The 25,463-nt window shown below is 33.6% G+C and overlaps 1 protein-coding gene, 1 long non-coding RNA gene and 1 pseudogene across 2 annotated transcripts; 2 read left to right on the plus strand and 1 right to left on the minus strand.

The window, feature by feature from the left end:
- The first annotated feature begins 4,888 nt into the window (after positions 1-4,888).
- Positions 4,889-5,677, plus strand: LOC122609542. Its single transcript, XR_006325329.1, has 2 exons — positions 4,889-5,042; positions 5,272-5,677. It is a non-coding gene; the product is annotated as an uncharacterized LOC122609542 (long non-coding RNA).
- Positions 5,678-8,117: 2,440 nt separating this feature from the next.
- LOC122608951 lies at positions 8,118-15,340 on the plus strand (annotated as a pseudogene).
- Positions 15,341-17,793: 2,453 nt separating this feature from the next.
- Positions 17,794-25,370, minus strand: LOC122608180 (V-type proton ATPase subunit a3-like). Its single transcript, XM_043781270.1, has 18 exons — positions 25,117-25,370; positions 24,833-24,877; positions 23,895-24,017; positions 23,707-23,814; positions 23,139-23,249; positions 22,864-23,037; positions 22,447-22,584; positions 22,096-22,203; positions 21,887-21,994; positions 21,645-21,793; positions 20,754-20,907; positions 20,498-20,658; positions 20,212-20,418; positions 19,846-20,029; positions 19,301-19,384; positions 19,013-19,218; positions 18,710-18,769; positions 17,794-18,254 (listed from the first exon to the last, which is right to left on the minus strand). Exons 1-18 carry the CDS (start codon positions 25,255-25,257, stop codon positions 18,050-18,052), a joined length of 2,466 nt encoding a protein of 821 aa, XP_043637205.1. The 5' UTR covers positions 25,258-25,370; the 3' UTR covers positions 17,794-18,049.
- Positions 25,371-25,463: the final 93 nt, after the last annotated feature.

Consider the following 25,463-nt stretch of genomic DNA (forward strand, 5'->3'; position numbering starts at 1 on the left):
AAGAAGAAGTTAAAAATTAATAATATTTTACGTTCAGAGTCGGGATGATAAACTCCTTTCTTTCAGCAGGCACATGGTCCCAGGAGTCGTATGTCTGAGGGATGTGGCCGACCAATGTGCCAATGAGGCTCTTATACATAGAAGAATTTGGGCCGAGAACCTGCCACGTTTTTAAGTTGCTGGTGTCAAAGTCGATCGACAGACGACCTTTTTTCGCGAACTCGGCCTCCAGATTTAAATTCTGACAGGGCCCCCTCCCTTTTCCCTTTCGTGGGGCTAGCAAAAATTAAAAAAACAAGTTAGTAAAAAAATATTAAATTAAAATATGAATTATAAAGAACCAAATTCTAAAAAGACAAGTTAGTAAAAAAATATTAAATTAAAATATGAATTATAAAAAAACCAAATTCCTTACCGCCGCTGCCTTTGCAGCCCCATGTAATCTTCCACCATGGTCGACGTGGGTCTTCATTGCCGCCATCACCGCCATGGTAAGTCGCCATCTATACTGCAAAATACAAATCATATTATACGTTTTTTGCAAAATACAAATCATATAACAAAATTATCACAAATTTTATTACTTTTATATATATCTTTTTTACTTGATAATAATTTTTAGAACTTCGTTTATACAATATAAATTTACTTTTATACTTTTAAATTTAACTTTATAGTAATTTTTAATACGTCTTAAGTAGTTTACTTAATCAAAATTTTTAATTCAAATTTTTACATAATTTTGTATATTTAGTTCAATACATATATTTTTAACATAATCTTGGCTATTTATTTTAATCAATTTTTTAACAAATTTTAATCTACGTCATTTTTAATTTGTCAATATTCTAACCAAAAAGTAAAACACCTAACACTAATGACTAAAATATTCTAACAAATCAATATATTAACTTTTTAACTTAATTTTTTATACGTCATACTTTTGAACTTAATTTTTATAATTAATTTTTATGTATATTTTTGTTGAACTAAATTTCATTACGTCTTAAATAGTTTATTTAATCAAAATTTTTACATAATCTTGCCTATTTATTTTAATCAATTTTTTAACAAATTTTAATCTACGTAATTTTGCATTTAATGATATATATTCTAACAAATCACTAACAAAACAAATTAGTGGCTCCTAACAAATCACTAAATTATCAACAAATCAAAACTAACTATACTAACAAACCTATTAAAATCCTATAAACAACTAATAATCCTAACAAAACTAACAAAACTAATAAATATACAAAAACTATACTAACATACCAATATTCTAACAAAACTAACTAATTAACAAAACTAACAAAACTAATAATAACATACCAATATACTAACAAACCTATTAAAATCCTATAAACAACTAATAATCCTAACAAATTAACAAAACTAATATATATACAAAAACTATACTAACATACCATGGAGGCCCGCATTTTTTCACTTTTTGCAGCGAGGGTCGCTACAAAAACTAGTAGTGGTTTAGATACTAAAAAATAATGGTTGGGATATTGGGAAAAGCATAAAATACATACCAGAATTTGAAATGGCCGGAAAATTTGGGGGAGGACGACCGGCCAGAATTTGGGGGAGGATAATCCCGACACTGGCAGTACTGCGGTGGCGGTGGACGGCGGCGGCGGCTGGCAGTACTGCCCGGTGGTGGCTGGCGGGGGTGATGATCCCGACACTTCGTGATACCCGGATTGTTATACTAAGGGGACTGGATTGTTAGTAGCCGGAGGTGTTTTGGTGGATGGATTTGTTAAATTTTGTTAAACAAAATCGGAAGAAAAATTGTAAGAAAATGATGGAATGGATGGGTGGAGGAAGGAAAATGATGGAATAGATGGGTGGATCGGTTTTTAAATGAAGGCGCTCCGGTTTAACTTATTGCGGCGACCCTCGCTGCAATAAGTCGAGTAACAGTCGGTTAAACATTTAAAGCGGCTTAGTGGAATGCTGACGTGGCATGGGTTTTTGCAGCGAGGGTCGCTGCAAAATCTGGCTGGTCAAAATACTAAAAATGCTGGTCGGGATACGGAGCAATTAATATATCTTGAGATATAATAAGTAATTGAGAAAATTACATTTTTGGTCCCTCAACTTGACAAGATTCACAATTTTTGCCCTTAAGTGAATTAATTACAAAAAAAACCCTGAAGTCGGTTTATTTTTTCACTTTTCACTCCAAGACCAAACGACGTCTATTTGGTCCGTTAGATAAAGGGCAAATTCGTCATTTCATCATGTTTTTCTTCTTCATCATTCATTCATCACCAGATTTTCCATAATACAAAGAAATTGGAAAAAACCCCAGTTTATATCTTTATATTCAATCTATACACACATACATATACATATATTATAAATCTATAAAATAAAGTAAGGGTGATGATGGCTACTTCAAATTAAAACCAGAAGGAATCAAAAATACATATGTCTATCTATATCTATACCTATCTATATATATTTCTCCATATACCAAAAAACCAAAAATTTTAACCCTATATCCTAATCACAAAAATTATAACCGAAAAAACACACACATATTTGGTTTGTAATGTATTGTAAATCATATACCAAATACATATATTGACAAAGCCCTTATAATAACTTATAAAAACACAAAAAAGAATAAATAGAAGATGCGGTGGATGGGAGGGTTAAGGGTAGTGGCTAGTAGTGATGGGACTAATCTGGTGGTGGGTGGTTGAATCTTTGGTGGTGGTGCGATAGTGATTTTCAAATCCAAAGTGGTTGATGGATCTGGCGACGGTGGTTGAATCTGTGGTGATGGTGTCGACAATGGTGGTTGTCGGATCTAAAGGGGTGGCTGGATCTAGCGACGGTGGTTGAATCTGTTTTGATGGTGCCGACAGTGGTGGTTGTCGGATCTAAAGGGGTGGTCGGGGTCTTGTGGCGGTGATGCCGACAGTGGTGGTAGTAGCCCTATCCTCAACTCTTTTTATTGTCACACATATATACATAATCTAATTTCTACATATATATACATAATATGATGATATAGATAAAGATTTATATACGATATAGACTAGCACATAACTTTATGGGTGTAATTTTCTCTGTCGGTGATTATATACTTAATTAGTATAAATTTTGTGAATTGTTCAGAGATCCTTATATGATTTTTATAATCTATATGTTTATTAGTTAGACGAATAGTTATTTTGGGATATAAAGTGTTTGTATTGATCGGTGATGATGAAATCTGGAGATGAAGGATTTTAGCGATGAATGAATGGTGAAGAAGAAAAGCATGGTAAAATGACGACTTTGCCCCTCATTTAACGGACCAAATAGACGTCGTCTGGTCTTGGAGTGAAAGTGAAAAAATAAACCGACTTCAGGGTTTTTCTTGTAATTAATTCACTTAAGGGCAAAAATTGTGAATCTTGCCAAGTTGAGGGACCAAAAATATAATTTTCTCTAAGTAATTTTAGTCTATAGGAGAAAGTTTTTTCAATCTCATTAGATAACGCAACTAATAATATATACCTAATGTCGTAATAGAACTAATATTAAAATATCAACCGCCTTTGAATGTTTTTTTATTTATTTACTAGTTAATCAACCCGGGTTCAACCCGGACATGTTAATTAAAATTATAAATAATATTAAAAAATATATATATGATGTTTGTAATTAAAACATTATAACTTGATATAAATCTAATAATTCAACTAACACAATAACTATATATAGTTAATAAATCACTAACACAATAATAATTTTTTAAAATAAAAATGACTACTGCATTAAGTAAATTAAAAAAAGACAAATATTATCCAAGATAGATTTTTTTTTCTTTATATAAATGATTGACTTGATATAAATCTAATAATTCAACTAACACAATAACTATATATAGTTAATAAATCACTAACACAATAATAATTTTTAAAATAAAAATGACTACTACATTAAGTAAATAAAAAAAAAGACAAATATTATCTAAGAGAGATTTTTTTTTTCTTTATATAAATGATTAATACTTTTATTAAAGATTATGACATCATAATTAAATAAAAATTTTTTAAGGTGAACTATGGATGTGCCATATCAAAAACTTCCTAAAATTACTTATAAAAAACAATCTTGTTTTATTATATATAGAGATTATGATTATTTAATTTTAGTATCATAGTAAGCATGTTGTGCAAGATGGGTTAGCGGCGTGGCCAATATATAATGTCAAAACCGAATTTAAAACTATGTCACAAGATATTTCTTGTTCGGGTAAAACGCGCTAGATATAGAAAATATATAAAATTGTAAAAAAACACAAATTCTACATTTTAATATCTTATTGGGAGGTTCCTACATAATTGGACTTAGGTCTAAAATTATTTTTTTTTTCTGAAACCAATACTATAAAAAGGAATTAGAGGTAAAAGCCAAACACTACGGGTTCACAATTAGCAGGTTTGCTTTTGTTACCGATTCAGTTTCACAACCAAAAGAAGTTTACAAAACAAATCATTTGAGTTTGTTATTGGTGCAATTTTACGACCGGAAAAAAAAAATATCAAAATAAACACAAAGTGCTAAAGAAGTAAAGATTGTGTGAAAGTGTACGTTCAAAACACATAGGAACTCTTTGCTGATAACTAGAACAACCGAAGAATTAGGTAAGGAGAAAAGAATGCTTTTGCAGCAAAAGAATGTTCTGTACTAAAAATTAGCACAGTTAAAAGCTAGACTAGACTGGAAAGCTTTAGTTGGGCTGAGTGGACGGACCCTTTTAGCCCATGAAGTTTAATAGAATTAAGGGCCTTGTTTAGCTGCTTTTATAATTTAATTGTTCCCGTGTCTTCTGTTACAAACAATTACATTGCCCATTGACCAAAGCATCAAAATAGCATCTTATCGTTCTCTGCTGGCCACACTTACTATCCTCAAGTTTTTTTTGTTTTTTTTTTTAATTTATATATTTTTTTTCTATATATATAACTTGATCATCGATGGAAATCCTATGGCTCTCACTTTCGATATTCAACTTAATTTGAAAGGTAACCGAATTCCTAACTCTTAACCTTGGTAAGTTCGGGAGAAATATATATGATATTTACTTCTACAAAATTTGTGATGAACCATGGTCGAAATTCCTACCACTAGTCGACTCTAACTAAAAAGAATTTATTTCATTTGCTATATGGTTATTAAGCAATTTGATGTCTGCTGAATTACTGTTTTCTATTTTCTAATAATTGTTACTAATGTAACTGTCTTCCATTCCAGGGCTAACGCACAACAACCGAAACTTTTTTGTTGAAATGATCCTTATACTCATTTTTGCTGAAGCTCTGGCCCTCTACGGTCTGGCACCATCCTTTCTTCTCGAGCCGGTCAATCCAAAACTGACTAGAATAATTGACCATTTTCCCATCAATATGTCTGTCGCAATGTTGCGTCTTTAAAGTTAGCGTTACTATTACTTTTATTCTCTGGTTAAAGTTACGGTTTTCTAGTTGTCATCAATAAGGTCACTATTATTATCATTATTATTTGTTGCTTAGTTTTGCCAAAAAAAAACAAACCTCTTTGGACATGGTATTATTGTATTTTGGTCCTGAAGAAGACTTGGAATTTATGGATTGTTATATATTTGTATCAAAAATCTATTAATATCATGTTTTTTTTTACTTGTTGAACTTTGTCTTTGGTGACTTGTAATATAAACTTGGAAATTAGAAGCTTTCTCTTTGGCCGAGTTCTTAGACTAACGTGTTTTCTGTTTTTGAAGTATCAAACTATCAATACATGCAGGACTTGATAGTTACAACGGGTTCTTCAGTTATTCATTCTAGGCACACAAACAAAAAACTTTTTGCTAATACATAAATGTGTTGAGCAAGCTAGCTTATTTTTGTTCAAAGCGTATTCAAATGACATGATTTTTGACCTACATAAAATTTTTACATGTTTTGTTAATTGTAATTTAAAAAAAAAAATGTACATGTAAGTCTTAAACGTAATCACTAAACCTATCAACAGGACTTCCAACTTTTATTGTTATCAATTTCAACTTTTATTTGGTTAGCTATCTGTGTTTCCGTTGGATTCTTCCTTTGTGGTTTTCAAGCATCCGCATGTTTTCGTCATTTTGGCAATTTGGCCTGTATCTATCGTTTGCAATTTTGTATCAACGTTTGTTTGATTTTTTTTTATTTAAGTTATTGAATATCATAATAATCCAATACATGCACTCAAAAGAATTAAAAAAAATTGATGTTTTATTTTTGAAGGAGTACTCCAATTATTACATTAAGCGATTATCTGGTATGAAACAATTCTCGAAAAACCCTATATCAATCCACTCGATCTCCTAAATATGAGATGTAAACCTCACATCAAGTTTGACTTTTTTAAGGTTTAAGATCTCAACAATAAAAATGAGTATAATATCGATATAACAATGAAATGTAGGTCATAATGAAATTAAGAAGTGATAAATTAATATATTGAAGTCGATAAAGTTAAACTAATCAAAAGACTTTAAATATGATTAAGGTTTGACCGACAGACAAAATCAAAGACCTATCGTTTAATACTAGACGGATGCCCGCACGATGCGGCGGTGATGGTGGTAGTGACAAAAGTATGGCGGCGACGATGTGCGGCGGTGACAACGATTGTGGCGTGATGGTTAATATAAATTAATTGATGTAAGAGAGGTTAATATGGTTCTTTAAGGGTTGAAGGATCTATGTTGAAATTTATTTCATTAAGGACATTTCAAGTAAATAGGTGAAAATGTTTAAATTAATGAATAAAGAAGAGGATAATTTGGTCATTTCAAAATCTTAATTACTCAAACGGGAAGAGGGTAGATTGTTTTATAAAGTAGTATAGATAACTTTAATTTTAAATAAGATAATTGTAGTGAGTGGTAAGATGTCATCAAAATAATGGAATGAGGATGAGTGAGCGGTGAATAAGGTGACATAAGATAATTGATTGAAAGTAAATAGTGAAAAATGGACTGAAAGTTCCAATGCGAACAATCTTGAATACCTTATAATGCATTTGGCTTTTCTACCATCTCATTTATCCACTAGTTTAAAGATCTCTACATAATATACATATACTATTCTTAATAAAGTTAAGGGGAAATCGAATATGACGGTAGCTATCATGGCTGCAACAATATATAAGTTTATAAGTTTTTTTTACAATTTAAAACTTTTAATTTATACATATACATAATGTCCTCTGATTTTCACTTTGCTGCTGCCAAAAACGGTTGCAGTTGACTGCAGCTATGTTAAACCCTATAACTAATTACAACATGCATTTAACTCTTAAAATAACAACAATGTCTTCTGTTATATCAACTACTTTTATATTAATAATCACGGCTGCCGCCACCCCATTGTCGCGACTATCACCATCCGTCGCCGCCGCCATCATACTGTCACATGACGCAAACATATAACTAGTTTTATATCAATTACCGCCGTCATACTGTCACATGACGCGAACATATGACTAATTTTATATCAATTATCTTTATAAAAATATAAATAAAAATAATAAATAACCACACCATCGCCTCCAACGGTCAACCTCGCCTCTGTTATGAGCCGTCATCATCGTAACGCCACCAGCAACACTATTGCCACCGCGTCACGCGGATACAAAATTCTTTTGTATAGTCCCGACTCTAAAAAACACCACCACCACCCGCAAAAGAAACACTTTTATATTCTTATCAAACCCTAACACCCAAAAACACCACCACCACCACCACTTACTTAAACCAACCTCCGCCGTGAACAACGGCACCACCACCACCACTTTCTCCGCCAGCAAATGGGCCAACCGTCTTTTCTCCGACTTCCACTTCCCTTCAACCGCAACCAAACCCACCGACCCACCACCCACTTCACCTCTCCAATACCCTCCTCCCAACCCCATATCCGACCGCCACGTGGCAATGCCCATTGATTTCTATAAAGTTTTATCAGCTGAACCCCATTTTTCAAGTGATGGAATTAGAAGATGTTATGAGACTAAAACCCTTAAACAATTCCCTCAATACGGGTATAGCGACGAGGCGTTGATTAGTCTGACGACAGATATTGATGGCGGCGTGTGAGACGCTGAGTAATCCTCGGACGAAACGAGAGTATAATCAAGGACTTGTTGATGATGAGTTTGATACTATACTTACTGATGTTCCTTGGGACAGTGTATGTACTTTTATTAGTATTTCTTATCGATTTTGCTTAACATGTTTAGACTTTAGACACACACACATATATATCTATATGTATATAATATATATACACATTACATTAAGAATAACTTCCCTTTAATGATAAGGATGCCCATTGTATTGCTATAGATATATTGCTGTACATTAAGAATAACTCCGCGGGTTTCCTAATCTGGTTTTTGAATTGTGAGATATGTTGATTTAGTTGAGTGATAAGTTTTGTGTAAATTGCTTAATTTAACGAAGCCTAAACTACCTTGTAATTGCGTAAACGTTGAACTTTCTTCTATTTATTATGTTCTATATGTTTCGTATTTTCTTATTATTGAAAGTGAAAATTTCATAAAATGTAACATAGTTACATAAATATATTAATTAGGGGAATCAGATATGATTTTGAAGAAAGTCGGATGAATTATTAGGTCACTTTAAGTGCAAAAACTGAAAATAATAAGAAAAATTATAGAAAAAGATAACATAATAACCAAGATTTTCTGCGTAGGCAAACCAATGATATTGTCCAAGAAAAGGAACATTTTATCGCTATATATATACGTAGATAGAAATTATATTTGTAGTCTAGTTGGAAGTATGCTTTCTTTTTGGCTCTAAATCATGTATGGTACCATAATTACGAAATTCGTGTACTTATGTTACCTTTTAATGATATATTTCATTTTTGAAATGGTGGAAATTCTTTTTGGTAGCAATCAAGTTTTCACCTTTAAGAGAAATCCATTAAGTTTATTGACTAATTTCGATTAAACATCATTAAGCCTAGGTAACAATAAATAATAGCGATAAGCCGATATTGTACTTTTTATAATGTTAATCTCCATAAACGAATGGATGATCAACTATTTGAAGATGTTGAAGTTGGGTGCTAATAATATATGATATCTGATTTCTTTAAAAATCTAGGAGGATTATTAATGATTATACTAAAAAGAATGACAAACAATAGTGTCGGACTTTCCGAGTAATTTTCTAGTTTTCCTTTTTTTATACTGAAATTGCTGGCATATATTGACGGTTTGTGATCTTAGAGGCATGCATAGTTCCAATCTTGCAAACCCTGACTAACGATCTCTTAAGTTTTACACTCATTGTGCTCTTAAATGGTAGCTTTGAAACTGATATCTAGCGCTGCAAATCGGTTTTTGCTGTGTAAAGAGTTCACTTTTGTTATGGAATCTTCTACCAAAATGAAACGTATTTTTGGAAAGTGTTTTGATCATTAGAGTTGCAACTATGCAGAATTGTATATCAATCATACGCAAAATAATCATGGACGAACCAGTGGTGCAGAAGTTAATGATTTTAATTACTAAGAATAAATTATGGCTAAAACTTTTTAGGTTCCAGGATCCTAGTCGTGTTGCAAGAAAGTGGAAAGGATGAAGTGGCCCTTCAAATTGGCGAGAGTTTACTGAAATAGAGGCTACCTAAGTCATTCAAACAGGATGTTGTGTTAGCAGTGGCTCTTTCGTATGTTTAAATCTCAAGGGACACTCGCCATGTCTCCTCCTGATTATATAAAGGGGTGTGAGTTGCTTGAGAGAGCGCTAAAGTTGTTACAGGTAAGACTATTAAATAACAGTTCCCATGTGGATCTAATCTGAATAAACATTTTTGTAATAATTAAATTTATTTAAATTGTTTGTCTTCTTAGAAATGTGGAATGTTGTATCTTTACAAAAGTCAGTTTTCTTTCTTCTGTGTTTACAAAGTAAAAAACCCAGATGTTTTTTTTTTGACACATCAGCTTGAGCTAGAAGGTATTTTAAGTTCTTGAAACTGGGTGATCAGTATTGTGTGCTCGGAAATTATTTGGTTCTTATACATTGCTGTGTATTGTGTGCTGGGAAATTATTTGGTTCTTATACATTGCTGCCATGCAGGAAGAAGGTGCAAGCAGTCACGCACCAGATATACAAGCACAAATTGATGAAACATTAGAAGAGATAAACGCACGCTATGCGCTGGAGCTTTTGACCTTGCCTCTCGATGAGGAGCACCGAACAAAAGGGATAGAAGGTCTTCAAGGTGTGCATAACATTTTATGGGCTGTTGGGGGTGGTGGTGCCTCTGCTGTTGCTGGAGGATTTATGTGTGAAGATTTCATGAATGAAGCCTTCTTACGAATGACTGCATTAGAGCAGGTTAGCCCTTTGATATATTTTGTTCAACCCCCTTCAATTTCTGACGTCTTATTCAAAGAGTTGTGGGAATTTCGGCCCCTTAAATTATATAATGAGATCAAACAATTATTTTTTAAAATTACCTGTTTATTAAATGTTAAAACCCTGTATATCTTTATATCAATGAATTTATCAATAAAACAATATAATCTTTATGTTTGACACACTACGTATTCTTGAAAAGGTAAGGTAAAATTACCCAGACATACCTAAACCAAACACTATGTGCTTTTGACTTTTACTCCATCTGCTCTACCCACCTATCTCCAGACCTTTTACAAATGATTGACTCCCTTGATTATCTATGTTCTGTATTCATGTTTCTGAATCTTGTATTTACCTTTTTATATTGAAGGTTGAACTTTTTGCTGCCACGCCAGATAACATACCTGCAGAAAGTTTTGAAGTTTATGGAGTTGCTTTGGCACTTGTTGCCCAAGCTTCAATAGGTGAACAGCATCATCATATTAGAGCTGCTAACAAATTACTTCTACAACTACAATAAACAAAGTAACATCCTTGGCTAATCCATTTCTTATGTACTAAGTAAGAGAAAACCGTGATGTAGACTTTGCATTAGAGCGGGGTCTCTGTTCACCTTTTGTTAGGGATTGATGAATGGCATTCGTTGTTAGGTTTAAACGTTGAGAACTTACCATACCGAGATCCATCTATTGCTACATTTGTCATGGAAAATCTAGAGATGATCCTGAAAAAGATCTTCCTGGTCTTTGTAAGTTGTGGGAAACATGGTTGATGGAGGTGGTTTTTCCTAGATTTAGAGAGACAATGTCCAGTTTAAGGTGATTACTATGATGATCCTGTTGTACTGAGATATTTAGAACGATTAGAGGGAGTTGGTGGTTCACCGTTGACAGCAGCAGTTGCTATTGCTAGGATTGGTGCTGAAGCTACTGCAGTTCTAGACAGTGTAAAAGTCGGTGCAATTCAGGCCTTACAGAAGGTCTTTCCTCTTGGACAGGAGTCACAGAGTGTAAGACGCAATGATAAAAGCAAGTTTGGTGATTCTTTTGTGGTTAACATGATTTGACAATGGAGAAGTGGTTGCTGATATAGTTGATGTTCCTGCGGAAAATTCTCTAAATGAGAATGAAGAACAAGAACTGATTACTTACCAGATAAAAGATTTGGCTGTCACGATCATGGTGCTTGTTGGATTGATGACTTTCACGGTGTTGAAACTTATGCTGACCAAGAAAGTCTCTATCCCTCCTTAAAGAAATTGGTTCTGCTATTGCTTCAGATGATCAATGTGAGTATGATATATAAAAATCATGTTAAATTGTATTGTGTATATAACTGAAACACTTACAATTAGCATTGTTTATAATCAATAATTGTTGTAATTATTCTTTCTGATGTTGTATCTGGTGGGAACCACTGCATACCTAGTTATCTAGAATTCATCCATTAAATACAGAGTTGGCAAGTTGGATAGATCGGGCTGGGTAATTGGATCTGGTTGAAACGGGTCAGATTTAAGTGTTTAACTTTAACTGGGTTGGAATGGGTGGGTCATACTGGGTTGGCTGGAAGACACTCTTTTTCCCTTCTTTTATTATTCTGAAACGTTTAATTCGTTTCAGTAGTAGTATTGCTTTATTAAAAGCTTTGGGTAACATAATTTAGGAGGTTATACGTGTCTTGACGTGTTCCCTTTTTGTGTAATTTTATATTGGATTCATTCGAGACAAGTAAATTGCTCGAATTGTCACCTCTAGTAAAGGAATTGAATTATCAGTTTTATGTTAAACCACTTTTTTGATTTAAAATCTTTCAACCATCTATGACTTGTTCAGTTTTGCGAGCTCACCTATCTTACATCGTTACGTACAGGGGACTGTATAGCTGAAGACACTGAGGAAATACCTAAAGTGAATGCAAGATTTACCGAAAGTCTAGTTCGCAAGTGGCAGAGCGTTAAATCTCAGGCTCTTGGACCTGATCATTGCTACACAAAATTGTCAGCGGTAAAATGTTTTGCTGCTATTTTTTATTCAACTGCTAAGTCCCATTTGATCTGTCAGAAATAAAAAAATACTCATCCTTAACTAGTGTTCCAAATTGCCACATCTTATTGTTAAGGAAATGTTTATTCATGGCTTTTATAATTTATTTCTCTCCATTTTTTTCAACCAAGGTTTTGATAACCTCAAAATGGCCATCCCCTTTTATTCACTATTCTAAATATCTCTACTTGAAATCTATGTTGTTAATGGTCGAATAACGGTTGTAACGGTCGACCACCGGTATTTGATATATCGGTTATACCGGTGGTATAACGCTTATCATAATATTATGTTTCATATCTGCTCCTTTGTCCAAGACGCTTAACGTTCCTATCCTCAAGGGTTTCAAATATGCTCTCTTTAAGATTTCAAATATGCTTTATATCTAGATCTTTCGGGTAATTTTTCATCTAGCAACTTGATTTATTATCTTGTTGTTTTTACTTTAACATCGTCAATAATGTTGCTAGAGAAAGAAGAAAAAGAAGAACCAGAAAGGTCTTTATATAAGCAGATTTGAAACCTTAGAGAGTTATTATATTATATGGTATGATTTGACATATGTAAAATGACTATTTGCGCTTTTATATGTGCATTATATGTATTATAGAGATAGAGACAGATAAATGATATATGTTTTACCTTTATAATAATTCCATCACATGTTAAATCTCTTGAAAATTTGATGTACTAATTGTTTATGTTACACCTTACTTTATGATATTAGTTTATTTGTTTTCTTACTTGTTGAACATTACTCTATTTCTTTTTTATAGCATATTTAATTACTCTTTCAAAAAATTTCTAATTTATACTAGTAATACATTTAAAATGTGATATTGGGAATATATAAATGATTCATTACGAGTTCTCTGGTTTTTTGTACCAATCTTAAGATAAGTTGTATGTGACTGTCCATTAAGTTCATGGCATGTGTCTTTTTACCTTTTCAAATTTTGTATCGAGTGCTATCAAGTTAGTTTCAACTAAAAGACATACTGTACATTTTCGTGATTGTATATGTGTATATCTTTTCGGATCAGACCCAAACACTAAAACAATAACCCGGTCATCTTCATTATCATCTGATCAAAATCGAAAATGTTTTCATCAACTTTCTCAGGCGATGAAACTGCTCCTTTTTTCAGTTTCTTTGGTGCCGCCGCTGCTCTTGTTTTCTCCTGTATGTCTATTCTAATCCAAATCCATATTTTTTCAATTCTATTGTATAAAATGTTATATAGGATTCTGCTAATCGACCATAGTTAACACACAACAAAATATTGTACATAGAAATAACCGTTTTTTAAAAATAATTTCCAACCACCATGTTCAGTTAGTCTAAAACGAAATGATCTATATAAGGTGACCTATTAACTGAGAGGTTATCGATTCCATAACTTCACCTGTACCCAATCCCGGCATAAGCGGGGTATGGGAGGTGAGATGTTTGCTCTACTGGTTTAGATATTTGTTATTCATAAATATCTAAACAAAGAAATAAGCTATATAATTTACTCTTTGCAATTAGTATTTAGAGAGTTTTACATAGGGACTCTAAAATCTTAGCGACGGCTGGAGATATGGATTTTTAGTTTCATATTGTATCCTGATTATTTTGCTTGCGTTTGACGCATAGTGCGAGTGCTCCATATTTTTGAGAACTCAAAAATAAGAAAAAGTTGTAATAGAGTATTAAGGTATCGTCGTAATACCGACATGGACTTGTTAAGAAAAATGAGGTTAGTTACTGAATACTGTTGTGTTTAACAAAGGAAGTCGATTATATATAATTTTTTTCAGAAGTATATAACTAAGTTGATCAGAAATGCGGTTAAGTGAGTTATTTAAAAGTCACTTCAAATCCGGATAATAAACTGGAAACAAACTGGATAAAAATACTTGGTTCAATAACATTTTAATAACTAAAGTGTAATTGAGCTTTTCATACATAAAATTTGTTCAGTGACTCAACCATATTTATGTAAATCGTTTGAAAATGTGCTGTGCCCAGTAATTATGGTTCAATTGTAGTTGCAGGTTCAGTTTGTTAGTATCATGCGATCTGATTGAAATATACATACATAAGTGATAAGCCTTATTTAGGGACTTCAGTTTTAGTTTCTCATTTCTAGAACTATTTTTTTAGCAATTAAAGAATTTCCGCCCTAGGCCTCTAAAAGTTCAAGCATAACTACGATGACTGTGCTCAAGAGTCATGCGTATTTATCTTGTGATTATTGTGTATGTAGGTAAGAGAGCTGCTTATGGGACTGCAAAGAATGGTGTTGGAGTGGCTTCGATGGGAGTGATGAGGCCTGAGCTGGTGATGAAGTCGATTGTGCCGGTGGTTACGGCTGGAGTGTTGGGTATTTTTGCCTTGATTATTGCATTGATTATCAGTACTGGGATTAATCCTTACGCTAAGTCTTACTGTTTGTTTGATGGCTATGCTCATCTTTCTTCTGGTTTGGCTTGTGGACTTTCTGGTCTTTCTGCTGGTATGGCTATTGGAATTGCGGGGGATTCCGGTGTCAGGTAATTATTTGATCTTTGTTTTTTAATCGACCTGTTTACGATTGGTTTTGTTGTGATGAATAGATATTAAGAATGTATTTGCTTATGATCTGTATGTGTTGTTTTATATGATCTATTAGGATTAGTGGCTTGCTATAAAAATTTAAGCTGCTAGATAAACTATTGGCACATGTTTTCAGATGTGTTTGGTTTGCTATATGAAGGATTTGAATTACTTGGTCAGTGCAAGAAGACTATAGGCATAATCATGATATATATACATGTATATAATATATATATGGGAAAAGTGAATATGCGGTTGTTCCCCATCTAAGCTTAGATAGGGAACCCCTCACATACAAAAATTTAAACATTTCTTTGTATTTTAAATAAATCTTTGGGCCCCCGTGAATTTTATGATTAAAAAACCAAGATGTGAAGTGTTCCCCATCTAAGCTTAGATGGGGGACAACCCCATATTCACTCCCCCCTATATATTTATACCATGGTATAACACAACCAAACACACAAAAGAAGCAGCTAGGGACTAGGGAGATGGCTTTGAACAAAGTAATCTGCGCCAATTTTTAAAATCTGGATAACCTAAAATACCAAGGACCGTGTATCCAAAGAGGGCTTTGGCAGCTGCTTTTAGGCCACTCTCTCAAGTGCAACATTTGAAGTCTCACAGGATAGACTAATCTCCGTATATAACCTGGCAACGGAAAACAGAAGCTGATTATCAAAAAGGTGGAAGAGTTTTCTAAATGAATGCAGAGATGAGTAGATGAGTATAACCATAAAAGTGCTTCCGTGTGTGTGGTGTTTTTACATTTAAGTTGCCGGATTTGGTGTAAGTTTGAGTTTCTCTTACGTGCTCTGACTCTGATGAACTGTGTTATATAGCATTATAGCTTTATGTAGTTAATGTATATGTCCTCTTACAAAAGCAACGCCCTATACTTTTTAGCAATTCTTGTACTGATTAATTTTGTTTTTATATTGATGAAGATCATGGTGCCCAATTGTTAAGTTTAGCACTAAACCTTTAATCCCAAGATTCGATTACATTTTTCCGAACACAAAATGGTAAAGATAATGTGAATTTGTATGTTGAAGACAAATAAGAACTCTTTGCTGATAACTAGAACAGCCTAAGAATTAGGAAAAGAGAAGAGAATGCCATTTTATGGAAGCAGCAATTGAATGTTCTGAATATAGGAATTAGGATTAGCACAGTTAAAGGCTAGGCTAGACTGGAAGCCTTGGTAGCTTTGTTTGTTAGCATAAGAGTTCAGAAGTTCGGTAAGTGGGTAATCTTTCATTTTCTAGTGCAAGTCGAAACTTGCCGGCTGACCCGCTATCACTTATGTCCACTAAAAAAAGATAAGATAGTCCTTTTTATTATTTAACAAGCTTTAACAATAATGATAATATGATCTTTGGAAACGTTTTACAGGGTTTTTATATTTTCCAGAAAGCGTTTAATGCTACGTTTTTTCATTTTAGCTACATTTTTTTATGAAACAAGTTTGAGATAAAAACATAAGCCAAATCAGCCTTTTGATGAGCACCAAGACATGTGTACCAGTCCAACGCAGTAAAATCAGATTTTTTTAGTAGTCCCCCAAATCAAATATTGTTGCACTCTTTTAGCCCATAAAATTAGAGAATTAAAGCCTTTTTAAGCTGCTTTTGTGATTTGTTACTCATATACTTATAACATATATAAATAAAACTAATAAACAAGTGCATATTTCACAAATGTGTATCACTGTATCTTACTAAAAAGTTGCAAAACCCTTGCATTTAATATGAAAAAGTGGTGGTTTTATAAGGAAAACAAGAGAAAATACATGATTAAATATCATTGATGATTCATGTAGCAATGTCAATCCATTTGCCAGTCAAGTTTAAAATACATGATTTAAATACATGGTTTTATAAGGAAAACAAGAGAAAATACATGATTTAAATACCTTTCCTCAAGTTTTACTTTTAAAAGATATCATCTGATATCATACACCTTATATGATTTGCCCGTCAAGTTAACCTATCCACTTTATGTGATTTGCCCGTCAAGACTTTGACACAATCACTAGTTCACTACCATTGGCAACCAAAAAAGCGAGAAACTGCCCTAAGCTATTTGGCCCAAATACTTTGTAGGGTACTTACTTATCTATCTTTAAACAGCAATTTAATATTTTCTCCGAATATTTTTGGTTTATACTGTGTCAATCAACTTTTTTTATATTACCGTCTTTCCAAAAAAAAATAAATTATATTCACAACGCTTGCTAATTTGTATTGGTCAAAAAATTCTTCTAATTTACATTATCTTTACAGCTAATCATACAAAATTTCGAACTCATACCATAAAAGACTTATTGACTTAATACTGAGTATAAGATCGACCGTTATCTTACAAAACTTAAAATCATCTTTGTCTTCCAAAGACATCACGCCACCATAACAGGTGAAAAGGCCTGTTAAAACTGATACCATGGGTAGTTCCAAGCGAATGGTTTCATTCCCAGCTTTACCAAACCTCACATGGTTATACATCTCTAATCAACTTCTTCGTAACCCTATGTGCATTGTAGCACAGGATGTCCTTCCTACCCTTTCAAACCCGCCACCTTCGTTCTTGTATGGCATTTTGTTCAGCTCCTCTTCATTTATAACTTATTTAGTCGTGCTTCACTAATTGCTTTTGACATCAACTAAAAGTTTTATCAACACTGACGCCATAAAAAATAGTTGCCTATATCTGGGCTTTGAATTTTAAACATCACTTCAAATATGTGGGTAGCATAACATTACATTTTTGGCTCATTCAATCATGATTTTACATGCATTGAATAGTAATGAATGCAATGGCAATTATACATGCTATATATGTTGTGGTAAGAAATGCACATAAATACAAAGAAAACCTATATATGTAAAAGAAAAAGAAAAAAAATAATACCCCACCTTCAAGTAACCAATGTGAAAGAATATACTGAAGTATAGAATGCATGAAATGCTTCAAAAAAAATTGCATATCAGTCTTCTTCTTCACTAATTGAAGCAAATGAAAACGGACAGAATTTGTAACCGTCTCCATCGTAGAACTTGTTCTGGAATTCTACCCAGTGAAGCCTCAGCGCATGCAGGAAGGCACTCAAAGTCTCCATCACCAGGAGTACACCCACGGTTGCAAAAATAAAAACGATGATGCCAATTATCAGTATGAACACGTTGTTGTAGCTGCACATCACAGAGAGCCATTTGTTTCGAATTCAGGTTAAACTTTTTGAGAAATAACTCTTGGAAGTGGGAAATTGGGCAGGTTGGGTAATGAGTGAAACCATGTAACTTTTAACCAGTTAAAATGGGTCTAGTTGGGTTGACCCAAAATACCATTTATCCGTTTATTCAACATTTTAGTAATCTTCTATAGTTTGTACTGTTCAATAAAATTAGAAAACTATTCTCACAATTAGCTTTTTTTTTTAATACGCCGATTCACTAGGTTTAATGCATAATACAATAGCTATTCCGCTAAAAAATATAAAAGACATTCAGCTATTGACCCATTAACCTGTTTCCTTGTTAACTGTGAGGAAAAACATAACCCGAATGGTCCCATTCATAAGTAAATGAGTCAAAATGCCACATCTAAGAGTTCTTTTAGGTTCACAAAGATAATGACGATAACTTACCCCCAAGCAAGTAGCAGGACCTTTTCATAAAATACACTCGAAAGCTCTGAATGTGCTAGACTGGTAAGAAAAAGTTCAAAGATTAGATACACGCAAACTAACAGCAATTATGTGACCCTTTTATGTGATGCCAGATTCATTCTGTAAAATGATAATTTTGGTACGACAAAAATAAACGATAGTGATCTTTTGAAGTAAAATGAAACACTTGGAAACCATGGATAAATTTTTCTAGGTTTCATTGTAAAATTAGAAGTAAAGGAGTATGAGTTTTGCTTTGTCAAATTTCTTTTGCCAACATACCTTAGAGCCCAAAGACGTAGATAAGAAGCTGTGTTAGACACTGAACCAAGAACAAATTCAATAGTATGTATTAATTGATGCACCAAAACTTCACTAAACTCAAATTCCTCATGTTCACCATGAGATTTGTCATCGCCATCCTCCAAATCTGACTCAAGATTATCATCAAGGCTGTGAAGTGGCGCATAAGCTTGGCCTTGGTGCCTCTAATAGAAAGACATGAAAATGGTTAATCAACAACTCGGGTAGAATATATTTATAAAAGATCCAGAAATATATTTGGCGTACTTTCTCATGTTGCTTCTTCAATAGAAGTGGCTTGGGGATTAACATCCACGGTACAGCAACTAGTGCTAGCAATAATAGTAGTATCTGGCAGTGGGAGAGATAATCAAACTTAGATTAGTTACGCTTTTATCAACAACAATGAAGATATACCTCTAAACTAGAAGTGGCAATATCGATCCATTTATTTATGAATGGGTTAATTCAAGTTATGTTTCATCTTTAACTGGTCAAACGGGTAAGATTGTATGTTAGGTTAAAAGGAAACGAATTGCAGGTCACATACCCAAATTGTATTTTATAAGTTTTATTGCATAAAACTTCCTACACAACTTATCGGAATTTATATTGCTACTGAGATTACATAAATTATTGATATGTGACACAAAATATTTATAAATGATTTAACATTTATGGATAACTGTTTCAGGCGAACCTGGCCCGTTTCGACCTTATAAAAGTTAACTGTTTGACCTGTATATCAACCCACTCAATCCGCCCATTGTTTCACCTGTACTATCACTATAGCATAGAAGAGAGCATGAAACCTGAATATATTTTTGGCCCCAGAAAAGCTGATTCTCCCCTAAATCATCTGTAGGACTCAGGAACATATATATCATTACATGGTATAAATCAGCTTGAGAACCGATACACCATTTCACAATGATGAGTAGTGAAAGGTAGCCAAACAAACTGTTCAAGAATATCATCTGGGGAATAAACTGGTACCTGAAAGAATCAAATTGACCTGTTAGAGAAATCTCATTCAACCCATTTGACCCACTTCCTTTTTAGTTTGATTATTTAGCTTAGCCCATTTGACCTATCAGAGATCAAACACCACTGAAAGCGAACTTTTCTCTAGTAATATTCATGCAAAGAGTGACACCAAACATAGAAATCTATCTTACCAAATGTTTATGTCATTTCGGAAAAACTTTGCATTGAAGTAACTCAAAATGATTCCAAGATTCATCTGAGCCACTCCCAGTAAGATTGACATTTTCATCTTCAGTGAGTTAAGAAATGGTAATTCACTGCGAGTTCCATGCCACATAGGATCTACACCAAATGGATAGGTGTCCCGTACCTTGATCATTCCTATTGTAGTAGCATCCCTATAGTGGATTCAAATGTCAAACAGTATATGGAAAGTAAAAAACGGGATCTAAGTAAATTCAAGTACCCACTCTGTACCTGCAGGAAGAATCACGGCAATCATACGCTGAGCGCCCAAAGAGTTCAAATGGGACAGAGAAGAACTCATTATATATAAGTCCCGTGTAGATTGAAAAAATTGACATCATTATGATAACATAACGACCGCCAAATGCCATTTCCATGATGTCTCCTAGCTTCTGTTAGTTATAGATAACACTTAAATGATAACATGTATATCAAGAAGGTAAAAAGTTAAATGTGAGGACAAGAATATGCAGTCGACGGAGATCACCTGACTAGAATATTTCTTTTCCCTCAGAATAAGAAATAGTGTGGCGAGAAACAAGCATATACCATGGCCCCAGTCCCCAAACATGACCGCAAATAGAAAAGGGAAAGTAACAACTGTGAAAAGACCAGGATTTGCTTCTTGGTACTTTGCCACCCTGTAAAGAAGAAGAAGAATTATATTGGCTTCACTCAACCAATTAAATGAATTTTCTTACATTTTAACACGTGACCAAATGAAAGAAGCTACCAAATTTTCATTCAACTGTTTCAAAATATTAACTTTGAGAGGAACAAATAACTATTTAAATGGTCTTAAATACTACTCACCTTATATGACAAATATATTGATCATGTTTGCCTACTACATTAAGAAAGACCAGATTTAAAGTTGCCACACTCATTTCTTAAACCATGAGGTCTGACACGAGCAGCAGTAAGTTCCACAAGTGTAGACCCTCTACCTACAGATGGAACAACTCGGGTCTTTTTTTATGTCTAACGAGGTAAATGTGTTTAAGCTAGAATAGTTAACTAGAAATTAAATGGGTTAAACGGGTCACAGGGTAGGGGTCAGACTGAATAAAATATATCTAAAATAATTCAAACACACCAAAATCACTTTAATTCAAATGAAAGTTAGACTATTACTGTATGAAACTAGTCACTGTAATTCAATTTAGCAAATGAATTACTTTTCCGTTTGGGAAATAAATTACTAGTAAAACTTTAGTAAATGGAGTATAACAGGGTTTGCGGGATTGCTCTAACGGAATTTTAACTCATTACTCCAACTCATGCAACCCTTGAACCAAGCTAAATGAATTCGTTTTATACCACGACTATATGATCTTACCAACATATACGTACACAATTATATATAACAGATACTCACCCATAAGCATCTACAATTTCTTGAAAAGCAGAAGTAAATTTGTTTGTACGAAAATATGTGGGTGGTGATTCCTTAGTATGCAGAATCTCGAATATGGCTCCAGCCTGTGAATTACTGTCAATTGTTGCCCGCTGCAAAGCTGTTTGGATCTGCAAAACGTGAACCCCTATAACATTGAGTAGTCTATAAAGGGTCTATCGATCATGAGTTGAGAGATTATTTACAGAACTAAGGCTAAATACCTGAGTTGTAGCAAAAACAGGACACCATCCTTCAGCAACGAGGCATTTCTTGGTCACGTCAAAACTTAGACTATTCAAGGTGTGGTAGGTAGATTTCTCTTTCTTCACCTTCATAAGTTGAAAGATAAGTTAAGAGTAGAGAATTTATAGTGACAGAATAATTTAAAGGCACTTGGCCCATTCATGATAACAGATTCAGAAACACTTACCATATTGTTCCACTGTTCAAATTGATTAGCAATAGACTGTACAACACTGCTCCAGTGCAATGTTCCAACTTCAATGGTAGTTTTTAACTCTGAAAGTTTTTCGGATACCTAAAAGTCAAGACTCACAGTTTTCAGATAAAAAAAAATGATACATTACACATAATTTAGGCCAGCTAAGACAATTCTTGAAGCTAAGGTGTAAATGAATAAAATTCTTCAATGGAAATTTATAGATCCTCTATAAAGACCAGTAAAGCTAATTAAGTACAACAAAGCTATACACATCGTGATACAACTTCATAAAGGCACCAATTATGTAGTGTGAACATATCTAAAAGAAACTAGCTTTACCTCAGTAATCATTTGGTATCGTTTTCCTATGTCATCTGCAAAGGGATAACGATTTGCTCCAAATGCATCACATATCTTTAACACCTTGTTCTTTGCCCTTTCTCCAGAGTAAAAGACAACAAACACATTTTTCTCCACCTGTAAACAACATGGCAGATTCTCATGAACTGAAGAAAACATATCAATCAAGTATAGATAGTCGTAGGTCGTAGGATATAGAAGATGAAAGTAAATTTGCGTACGAAAAACATACTTATCAATTTAGTATAAAGAAATCTAAATATAGGATATAGTAATTGCTAATTCTAAGGTAAGAACAATACTCAGAGTATTGAAACTACTTTTGAACTTTGAGAATCAATACTATTATGTAGCGAATATGATTAAGTATGAGGTTAGATAGATTTAACAAAAAACCTGCTCTCCTTGCATGGGATCGGTGACACTCTCTTCCACAACATTTTGTTTCAAGAAGACATTACCCCTGGTTGCACGAAATAGGATCCTTTCAAAGGCCAATGCTTTATCTCTTGGGACAAGGCCACTTATAAACCCCAGTTTAACTTGTTTCGAAAGCTCAGTTGTCATTTCCTACAAACATGAGGGATCAGATGGAAATCATGTTACCGCACGATGCAATCGAATATAGAGTCGTGAATATGACTATAGAGCACTAGATAAAAAATAGGTACTTGTTCTAATAACAAAGGACTGTCCATGGATCCTTCACCAAGGCGATGTTCGCCAGATTCTCTTTGTTCTACTGCAGCACTTCTTTGAGCATGATGGAAAAAGTCACCAGCCTGAATTAAGACAGCAACACCTCATTTCAATTATGTTGGGGCACTTGAGAGGTTTGCAACTCAAATAACATGTATGGATGAACTACATATGGCATTTGATCCTATAACTTATAAATATGTCAAATTCAGGTGACATTTAACGCTAAAGGGCCTAACAGGTAAACTACAATTAAGTAAATAGAAAACTAGGCAAATGGGTTGAACAAGCGCCAAAGTTATTTTTCATTAATAAACCTCCTAATCAATATATTGAAAAAAAAATGCATTTTTTATCGAAAAATTATAACACATGGTTATCAAACGTGAGACTGTAATTGCTTCTATAATACTGATCTGGAGAAAAAGCATTATGGGTGACTTAACCAGGTTTTACCATAACTCAATTCACCTACCCATTCTGCCACCTCCAGAATGAGCCAAAAAACAGATGGGTAATATTATCGATTAGTCTCTTCACCTTTTGCAAAACAAGCTTATATTCCAGAAGTTCATTATGAGCACGCTGTAGCTTTTCAGTGTTAGCGTTCATCTCAATCAGCTCAGATTCAAGTTCTCCAAGTTTCACCTAATAATCACCCTAGTATATATCAGAAGGATGTGATATCATGATAAATATGGAATGTGGGTGTAGCCCATTTTACATACCTCCAGTTCATCTAGACTAATTTCTGAGCCATATGCAGACCATGTAGAGACTAAAAGGCCAGCCTTTGTCATTTGATCCCTGAAAAAACGTAGCTTACGTGCCATCTCTCCACACCTTTTAATCTATATCCGGAAAGTTTCTAGAATTAAACAAATGCAAAATGTTTCCACTAGTAGCCAGAAAAAGAATAAGCACTTAAATGTCAAGTAGGTTCCAGTTAGAGAACTAGGTGCACGACAAGCTTACATTTCAGAAATTCTTTACCGGAGTCATGATTAGTTATATGGCATACATTAAGATAAAACCTACACTATAATTGAAACGAAACTCACAGTATCAAATTCATAATTAGAAAGTTATGAGTAGCTATGCTACAATTCTACAACAGTTGACCTGTGAGAAATTTTCCCATGACAAGGAGGCGAATTTATTTTGCTAGAGTATTTAACCCGGATCTCTTCGATATCAAGTAGCAGTACCAGCGAATCAGCAATGTAGCACCTACTATGATACCCGTATATTCTAGGCAAAATAAAAGGCGCGGGAAACATATGCAACAAGTAAGTACACCTCACCTCTTAATTCAGGACTAAGATTTCATTGGTCCATATATCAGAAATTAAGCATCTAGTAGTAAGACTTTACCAATCATGTCACATTGCCACAATTTACACATTTATTAATGGCCCTGTTCATTCCCGTATTCGCATACTTTATATTTGACATATATCAAAATTTACAATGACTAGAATAACAAACATACAGGTGACCACATATATATAGTCCTCTGTTGATTATGATATGAAATTTTTTAGTAATATTTGATACATGTCACATTACGACACATGAACATGATCCATCATGAAAAAATATAACCACGCAAATCATACCGTACAAGTGTTACAAAAAATGACGAGGTTACGTGTGACAAAAATACCTGAGTAGCAAATGTCCTCTGGAATGGACTCTTTCCTGCATTGAGCTATTTACACAAAAAAAAAAAAAAAAAATTAAAAAAATAATAATAAACTTGAGACATTTAAAAACAGTATATTCCTCATTACAAATATATGGCAAAAACTACATTCACAACTTCAAAATTTTTTGTCTCTATATAAATTCTATATATATTCTACAGTTATTATTGATAACACAAACTTCAACTAACAAACTTTAGAAACATAAATATATACATATATAATTATATATATGAGTACATACATCTTTAAACTGAAAAAGGCCTAAGTCACCAAGATAAGAAACAGTTTGATGAGCAGATTCAAAGGGAATAATGATCCGAGCTAACTGCATTGGCTCTGATCGCAACAGATCCATTGTTGGTAAGTTTTGCATTCCTCTCATTGATTCAGATCGATTCAGATGTTAACGAATTTTATTCCACCGACACACCGTTGGTTTGTGCTGCTGGTGGATTTTGGTGATCTTCAATTCTCTTTTCCTTTGAAGTTAAGTTAACGAACCTTCTTAATGGTTTTCGTGTATTTGAGGAATTTGGGAAACGACACCGTTTTGAAGCTGTCACGCGGCACGACTCGTGCTCTTTGTTT

Source organism: Erigeron canadensis, chromosome 7 (genome assembly GCF_010389155.1).
Source record: "Erigeron canadensis isolate Cc75 chromosome 7, C_canadensis_v1, whole genome shotgun sequence".
Lineage (NCBI taxonomy): Eukaryota > Viridiplantae > Streptophyta > Magnoliopsida > Asterales > Asteraceae > Erigeron > Erigeron canadensis.

Coding starts and splice junctions, on each gene's coding strand:
- LOC122608180 (XM_043781270.1), bottom strand. CDS start 25,257: ATGAGAGGAATGCAAAACTTACCAACAATGGATCTGTTGCGATCAGAG. Junction 22,204..22,446: donor GATACCAAATGATTACTGAG/GTAAAGCTAGTT, acceptor CTTGACTTTTAG/GTATCCGAAAAACTTTCAGA. Junction 20,419..20,497: donor TGCCGTGATTCTTCCTGCAG/GTACAGAGTGGG, acceptor AATCCACTATAG/GGATGCTACTACAATAGGAA.